This window comes from Nicotiana tabacum, chromosome 19 (assembly GCF_000715075.1).
Source record: "Nicotiana tabacum cultivar K326 chromosome 19, ASM71507v2, whole genome shotgun sequence".
Lineage (NCBI taxonomy): Eukaryota > Viridiplantae > Streptophyta > Magnoliopsida > Solanales > Solanaceae > Nicotiana > Nicotiana tabacum.
Window position 1 is genome coordinate 70,991,995 of NC_134098.1, and position 6,000 is coordinate 70,997,994.

General features: G+C 35.6%; 1 protein-coding gene across 1 annotated transcript; it reads right to left on the reverse strand.

The window, feature by feature from the left end:
* Nucleotides 1-1,551: 1,551 nt before the first annotated feature.
* LOC107798210 (protein kinase STUNTED) lies at nucleotides 1,552-5,484 on the reverse strand. The gene is made up of 9 exons (XM_016621184.2): nucleotides 5,004-5,484; nucleotides 4,575-4,654; nucleotides 3,540-4,308; nucleotides 3,214-3,462; nucleotides 2,965-3,128; nucleotides 2,811-2,890; nucleotides 2,566-2,713; nucleotides 2,320-2,469; nucleotides 1,552-2,215 (listed from the first exon to the last, which is right to left on the reverse strand). Exons 1-9 carry the CDS (start codon nucleotides 5,401-5,403, stop codon nucleotides 1,973-1,975), a joined length of 2,283 nt encoding a protein of 760 aa, XP_016476670.1. The 5' UTR covers nucleotides 5,404-5,484; the 3' UTR covers nucleotides 1,552-1,972.
* Between the last annotated feature and the right edge of the window lie 516 nt (nucleotides 5,485-6,000).

A 6,000-nucleotide genomic window follows, 5' to 3' on the forward strand; every position in this document is an offset into this window, starting at 1 on the left:
ATATCTAAAGTTGCAAAGCCCCGAAGTTTGAAAAGTCAAAGTTCAAATTCAGATATACGCCTGAGATATGAAGTTAGGCATTGGTATAGCCCCCTTCAAACTAGAAGGCCTGAATTTAGAAACTTCACACTCGCGATGTTTGAGTTGATTTTGAGACAACTTTAAATTTTTTATAAATTTCAGCTTTTTTAAAAATAGGATCCTATAAACGGCCATTTGTGCAATCGTCAGAAAACAAAAAAGTGCGGTTCATACCCTAGCTTTATAGGCGAAGACAAATAAAGGTGGGAAACCAAAAGACTTGGCGTTATACGTAAAAAAGTGAGTAGGACGAAAAGTTGAGAGAGAGAATCTCTAGCACAACAACAAAGGCCCACTAAGATATTAGTTGGAATTAAGGGGGGCGTTCGGGCCGTTTGAATTGGAGATGAAAATTTTGGTTTGGATTTTTGATTTTCGGATTGAAGAATTGAAAATCCAAATAAATTCGGATTGGACCGAATTTTGTTAAATTCGGATTCGAATTAATCAGTTTGGATATTTTGGATTTTCGATTTTGAACTTATAAGTTAGAGATGTTTTTTTTTTCTTGCGATAATTAACATTCAAATGAAGTATTTATCTTAAATTACCTAAAAAGTTCCTCATTCTCATCGCAATCATCCAAATAAAGTATTAATTCAAGTAATGAAATCATCATCAAGGAAATACAACAAAGACATTAGTAAGGCCGATCAGACGCAGCAATAGTAAAATCATATCCAAATGAAAAGTATTTTGATAGTAACTTAATATAATTAGTATTGAATATATGAGATTATGTCTAATGAGTAGCATATTAGGCTTGTTACTATTGACATATCAATAATATACTAAATATAAATTATAAAAATTTCGGATTTTCGGATATCCAAAAATCTGAAGTACCAAATCCAATATCCAAAAATTTTAAAAATTAAATCTGAAATCCAATCCGTAATCCGAAAATTTCGAATTTCGGTTTGGCTTTAAGGCTTGCCCAAACTTTACCCACCCCTAGTTGGAATAATATGAACCCAAACTCTAAAGCTTTAATAACTTGTCATATGCTTTAATAACTTGTCATAAACATACGAGGACTATTCAAATCATAAACTTCTAATTTCCGTTCTAATTACGTCATTTATAGTTTCAGATATCATAATTACATTATTTACTTAAATTTTTCCAACGAGGAACTTATTGAGAAAAATATAGCAGTAAAGTGCAATTTGGCCTGTGTACTTGTTTGTGTTCTCCGTAACTGTAAATAGTATAAGCGTAAGGTCTTCACTGTCACTCTGAATCCTAATTATATATTTGCAGTGACCTAATAAAGAAGTACAAAATAAAGAATCAAATAAACATGGAAATTGGCAAAAAATAATCATAATCTCTAAACTTATAGCTTAAAAAAGCATGATTAAAATTAATTGTGATAAGTTTTTACCAAAAAAAATGTAACCGAATATATGTAAATATTCTCAAAAAATGCAATCTAAAATTAAAGTTGCAGTACGAGGTCAAAAAGTAGAAATCCAGAAACGGTTAAACCTCTCTATTGACATACTAGAGTCTGTTTATATCAATCTGATTGTCTCTCAAGAAGCAGACAAACAACAGTAGACTACTACAGTTATTTTCTTCCGACTAAAATATGAACTCGGAAGTATAATTACACCTCAACTTTCGATTTGATTTACAATCACTCACCTGCGAGCATCTGCTGATCATTTGCTCATTCAGATAACTTACCAACTTTTGGCAGCATTGTTACTACACTGGGAAAAAAAATTGTGGAAAAAATCAGCCCAGGCAGGGGAAGGAGGAGGTCAATAGCTGAAAACCTCTCGTACCAGGACCCAGCAATGGGGCAATCAATGAAGAAGGGAGGCTCAGTATTTACAGAAGAAAGGCTATTTGATATAGCCATAGAAACCTATCATAGGAATGGCTAGTCGAAACTTGAAGAGCGACTAAACCTCCCTAGCAAATAATCCTCCACGGAAATGGTTGGTCCTGTGCTGTTACAGGAAAGTGGGGACTCATCCTCCAAATTCATCAATGCAAGATTAATAAAGGATTGTATGTTTGACGCTGGTTGTTCACCATCAACAGCATCTACTTCCTCTGAAGCTTTGCCTTCTTCTCTCGCCCACTTAATTGTTTCCGTGTCACCTTGGAGGAGTTTCACCACCTGTTTTATTTTTTATGCGGTTAAATATTACAAAATAAAACAAGGCAGCAGCAGATTGTGGTATACAATAACCTCAAGTTGAATAGCAGACGCAGTTTACTCACGATGTCAATTTGAGGTCTAAATCCAGGAGCTCGTCTGATGCAAAGTGATGCAGCTAGGACCATTCTCTCAAATTGATCATGGTCATAAGCGTCTATCATGCTAGGATCTAGCAACTCCCTCATTTTCCCACCCTTCAGAACTTGTTTCGCCTGAAGATCATTATCAACAATTTGCAAAGCTCAATCTACTATGCACTGGGAAGAAAAAGGATACTCTATTCATTAATTGCAAAGATGACAACTTACCCACATGACTAAGCTTTCCTGACCTTTCCCATTTCCGTTATCAATTGGCTTTTTACCAGTCAAAAGCTCAAGGAGAACAACACCAAATGCATAGACATCAATCTTTTCAGTTATCTTTCCTTGCATAAAGTACTCTGGAGCCAAGTAGCTGCAATACAAGATTAGTTAGAACAAAGGCTCCTATTTTTATATGAAGTGGAGTGGCTAAATGTTATCTGAAATCAAAATGAAAAACTTTAACTTACCCAAATGTTCCAGCAACATCAGCACTATCCAAATGATATGAACAACTTGAGGCCAATGTTGCAAGTCCAAAATCTGAAAGCTGAATGCAAAACAGCTATTAATACTAGTTATTCAAAGCAAGATGTAACACCCTACGGAAGAAGAATAAATTACCTGTGGCACAAAATCATCAGACAGGAGAATGTTTGAAGATTTCACATCCCTATGAATTATGGGGCCATCAGCTGCATTGTGTAGGTGGTCCAGTGCCTCAGCAACACCCAAAGCAACCTTGTACCTATCTTCCCAGCTAAGTGAATTTTGATCCCTTTCAGAACCTAGTATTTTATATCGTTGGTCAGTATAACAAATCAAGAGGGGAAAAAAGCCTCCAAACAAGCAGGAAATATTTTGTTAAGATACCGTGGAGATTCTCTTCTAAGCTTCCTCTGGATAACAGATCATAAACCAACAGAAGGTTGTTCTCCTCTAAACAAAACCCAAACAGTGAAATAATGTGTATGTGGTGCAGAGTCGTAATTATTTCAATCTCTGAACGAAATTGCTTTGCCACAACTTTTGAAGGCTTCAATATTTTTACAGCCAGCTGCTTGCCGTCTGGAAGGCACCCTTTGTAAACCTTACTGCTGCCTCCCTTTCCAATCAAATTCTCTACAGAAATAGTTACATTTAGTAAAAGTGAAGAATGTATGCCAAGAATTTCAAAATTCAGAAAGGTCGGGACATACCAGGCAGGAAACTAGAAGTTGCTGAACAAAGCTCCTGGTAGCTGAACAATCTGCAAATAGACGAGTACCTCTCAGTAAGACCCTCCAGTTCCTCAGGAAGGATAATAAAGCGCTCATCTGAAAGAGCACTAGCATCACTTCCAAAAGGAATAATTGCTCCCTTCTCTTCATCCAACTTTGTACGATGAGGCTCATCCTTGTCAGATACACTCTGTTTATGATCAGGGTAGATAGCTGCAAAAGATTGCCGACTTGGTCGTTTCCAAACCCATTGCATCATAGATGACCTTTTCGTAGGAGATTTTTCAGATGCCACTACGTTGTGAAGAAACACTCGTCGAAGCAGTGCCCACCGAGACTTTGATTGATGGACTTCAACACTCCTAACAGGCACTAAAGCCATAGCATTGTTCTCAGGACACGAGTTTTTTTCCGCAGCTTTTTTAGGTGTTAAGCTCAAAGGACTTTTTCTCAATGTCTTCCTTCTCTTGAATCTTGATTCGGGCACATCTGAGTCACTAGACTCATCTCCAACTGATGAAGCACCTGAGTCCCTTTGATAGACGATCTTGCCATTGTCAACAGCAATAACTGAGATGCTCTTTGCCACTTTCCTAGCACAGTACTTTGCAATTGACACTGATGACCGGATGGTATGATGGTTGCCTGAAGTCCCAACAATCAAATTTGTAGCACTCTCCAACTTCGCTTCACGAGCAAGAACTTTACGAACTGGTGATCCTCGACAGACTTTAAGCTTCAAATGCACCTGAACAGAGTTCATCTTAATTCAGATTCTATTATTTTTTTTAAAGAAAAGAAGTTGGATTTGGCTCCTCTTACTAGGCAGCAGACGAACAGAAAAAAAACTACACAAATCTGAAATCTACTGTACTGTAATCAAACTAACTTGGATCTAAATTTTAGAAACACCACTAATTTTTTTCCTTTTCTATTTCCTACTTCCTGTTCTGTTAGAGTAGATTGTAATTTCTGTGAAGTTATCCACATAGTGAAAGGAAGACGGAAAAAAACCTGCTTTAAATTGCAGAAGCCTTCATAAGCAGCCAGCATCGAGTCAAATGTCTTCACCAATGCAATAGGCTCTGGTTTTTCTTCAACAATATAAGAAAAAAGTATATATTCAGTATTGCAGTCCAGAAATATTATAGACAACAAAAAAAATCATCATCCTCATCAGAAGAAAGCAAATGAAAATGAAAAAAATGGTGAGAAATTATCCAAAAAGTTGCCAGCAATTGTCAAATGAAATAAATAGCGAAAACAATTTTTTTTACCAAAAAAAATAAAACAGAAATTGCCATAACTATTATCCATCAAATTAAACTAAAGATACCCATTAGCCATTACATAAAAACTAGGGTATTCGAACTAACCTACAACGATTTCCACAAAACAAAAATAAATAAATTACACAAATTTTGGACTGATTTATTTATTTACCAGTAGTATTTGGATCGAGAACATGAACAGCAACAACATGATCTCCAGGCTGAGCAACCTTAACCAAAGCCCACGTCAGCAACTCTTTACTCCTCGAATCTAACTTCACTCCCACCACTGCCACCACCCTTCCACCGCCGCCCACATCTTCTCCGGCGCCACTATTTTTATCACTATAATTAATAATATTACTGTCGCTTTCCACAATACTACAGTTACCAGTACACACTTTCATTGTGATTTGTAGCGAAAAGGGTGCAGTGTGTAATGGTGTGTTTTTCGCTTTCTCTCTTTCTCTCTCTAGAAATGCATTGAGAGAAAGAATCGCACACTGCACTTTTTTGTGTGTGTGTATGTATAAATTAGGAAAAAGAGAAATGATGAATTGATTACTCCCCATATACAACTGATTTTGTCAGAAAGGGTAATGGGGTGGTGTGTATATTATTATTATGTGATCGGAAATTCCGGTGTGGAACCTACGTAAGGCATCTTTTCCTTTTTCCTTTAAAACATTTGTCCACTCACACTATAAATATTTTTCGCAGCATAGAGTAATTTAACATAATATAACTGATTAATTTTTTGACAGAAGAGTGCGGACCGCGGAGTCCATAATTAGCATAGAAGTTACAATATTATTCTCGTATTTCTTTATTCTTAAATTTTTATTTTTAGTGGCGTATATAAAAATTTTGTAAATATTGTCGAAATTTATAAAAGAACAGAAATAATAACTTTAATTATCATACTTCTAAACAAGAAATAACTTTAGTCTATTGGTTTTGCTAAGTCTTAATTTATAAAAAAATCTTGAATTAAATTCTATTTTATCAAAAATTTTAACCACATAAATTCTCTCAAATATTTACAAAAAAAATGTGTTAGTTGAGGTTCGAACATCTAACCTCTTAGAGCAAAATTAAAAACATAACCAAGGCACAAAGAGATAATTTATACCAAGAGGTGTCATTTTTTCCTACTTATCCGCTTCCTC

What these genes read in the sequence shown, in the direction of transcription:
- LOC107798210 (XM_016621184.2), bottom strand. Translation starts at nt 5,403, where the DNA reads ATGGGGAGTAATCAATTCATCATTTCTCTTTTTCCTAATTTATACATA. An exon ending in AACTTCTAGTTTCCTGCCTG is followed by an intron (nt 3,463 to 3,539) that starts GTATGTCCCGAC and finishes CTATTTCTGTAG; the next exon opens with AGAATTTGATTGGAAAGGGA. An exon ending in CTGATGATTTTGTGCCACAG is followed by an intron (nt 2,891 to 2,964) that starts GTAATTTATTCT and finishes TTTTGCATTCAG; the next exon opens with CTTTCAGATTTTGGACTTGC.